The 1915-nt window shown below is 60.1% G+C and overlaps 1 protein-coding gene across 1 annotated transcript in view; it reads right to left on the reverse strand.

Annotated features, from left to right (window-relative positions):
* Positions 1-4: 4 nt before the first annotated feature.
* LOC104492440 (E3 ubiquitin-protein ligase HECTD3-like) overlaps positions 5-1915 on the reverse strand; it is a gene marked incomplete at its 3' end in the record, with an annotated part of 8574 nt that continues 6663 nt past the window's right edge. The window contains exons 16-21 of the mRNA XM_010135004.1: positions 1655-1861; positions 1260-1389; positions 717-791; positions 364-445; positions 216-287; positions 5-35 (exon numbers count right to left, since the gene is read on the reverse strand). Of these exons, the coding sequence (XP_010133306.1) occupies positions 5-35; positions 216-287; positions 364-445; positions 717-791; positions 1260-1389; positions 1655-1861 (597 nt within the window). The remainder of the gene's footprint in view (positions 36-215; positions 288-363; positions 446-716; positions 792-1259; positions 1390-1654; positions 1862-1915) is intronic.

The raw sequence follows: 1915 nt of genomic DNA on the forward strand, positions 1-1915 counted from the left end.
CGGCGTACCGCAGCAGCTCCTCGCAGGTCTTGGCCCTGGCCGGGGAGGGGGGAACGCTGGGTCACTGCAGTGATGGGCACCAAGAGCCTCATGCTTCCCTCCCCACACCCACCTGGACATCCCCCAGGGTAGGACCTAGGGAGCCTGGAAGAGGACCCCAATGACAGCCCCAGGGAGGGGGAGCGTTCCTGTCCCCTGTCCCCAGCTCAACTCACGAGGAATAGATGGGCAAGTAGAAGGCGCAGGAGCACGTGGAAGCCTGTGGCATCAGGTCCACTGTATTCAAGCTTGGGAGAAAGGAGAGAGAGTCAGACTCCAGCAGAGCAGAGAACAGGGACCCCAGCCCAGGCACGATGGACTTACTCAGTCCTTTCAGGGTAGACAGTGATCTGAACAGGGAGGCGGCTCCGTCCAGAGACAAACTTGAGGAAGCGGCTGAGATCCTCTGAGAGGAAGGACAGGGCTCAGGTCTCAGGGACAGGACCATCCCAGTCGCTGCCATCGCAGCAGGGTCTGCCCTTGCAGAAGCATCCCAGGAGCTTGGAGCAAATCTAAGGGATTTCCTCAGCATCCCGGGAAGGGCCAGACCGGACAACTCCAGCCAACTCCCAGGGAAGCACCTGGTGAGTGTCCCCGACGCTCAGGGCTGGGGGTACTCTATCCCCTGGCCCACCCCACTGCATGTGAAAGACGGGGAAAGACTTGGGGTCGCTCACCACTGGTGAAGTTGTTGAGTGCCTCCAAGAAGGTCTGGACGCGGTTGTCGTCAGGGGCAAAGTCCTCAAATGTGACTGCAACAAAGAACACGCAACAGCTTCGTTAGAAACTCCCAGCAAAGCAAATTAACATGGGACATGTCCATCCTGCCCTTCTGCGGGAGCCCAGAGCAGAAGCAGGAGAGCAGAAGACCCTCTGCTCTCAGTGAGCCCCTGAGAGCCCCCACCACCCCTGAGCAGGACCAGTACCCTGAGCAAAGGTGGGTGCAGAAATGGGGGTTCCTATCTGCAGGGCAGCCATGCGCCTCTGTCCATAGTGGCTGAGGACCAGATGGACCAGGGTGGGAACTGGTAGGGTTTGCAGCTAAACCCGAAGCATCCCTATCCATCGTCCTTCTGGCTTATCCTTCCCCAGGCTCCCGGGCACCCCACAACCAGAGACTCAGCATGGACCAGGATGTGTGTGCAGGATTAGCAGCACTGAAGGGGGCCTCTGCCCACGTGGCGGGCTGGAAGCAGCTTTGGGCTGGCCCTAGCACTTACTGAACCGCCGCAGACAATCCACTGTGATTTCAGGGTCCCCGCAGACCATCTTCTCCAGCTGCTGCCAGGTCAGCAGTTCCAGCACAGGCTGAGGCACCACGCAGAGCAGCCCAGCACGCATGGCTGTGATCTTTGGGGAGGGTACAGGAGGGGCCTCATGTCAACACAGTGGGTTTGAGCCCAGGGCAGCCACTCAGGGCACTGGGGGGCAGGGACTGCAGGACCCCAAAGGGGGTCCCCAGGGCTCAAGAACATCCTGAGCGTGGGATGCACAGAGGAACCACCCAGCTGGGTGGTTCTGCAGCCACCAACCTCAAACCAAGTTGGTACCAGGAGGGCTTGTCACAAGAGCACAGTCCCCTTGGAGCTACACTGGCCCTGGGGGGTGGCATCACCTGCTCCTTGCTCTCCTCCAGCCGAGCCTTCTGCACCAGGCGGATGAACTCCTTGCGGTCCTCATAGCGCACCACGGTGCTGCTGCCGTTGGGGATCAGCTCCACCATGCACTGGTCACTCAGCACTGTTGTGTAGGTCAGCTCTCTGCCAAACATAAACTCAAAGGCTTCCCTGTCCACCCCCTCCAGCACCTCCAGCAGCTTTACCTGCAACCCCAATGGGCAAAAACCGTCACACGACAGCCAGAGCAGGCAAAGGCG

The sequence above is a fragment of the Buceros rhinoceros genome, unplaced genomic scaffold (assembly GCF_000710305.1).
Source record: "Buceros rhinoceros silvestris isolate BGI_N320 unplaced genomic scaffold, ASM71030v1 scaffold12054, whole genome shotgun sequence".
NCBI classification, from domain to species: Eukaryota; Metazoa; Chordata; class Aves; order Bucerotiformes; family Bucerotidae; genus Buceros; species Buceros rhinoceros.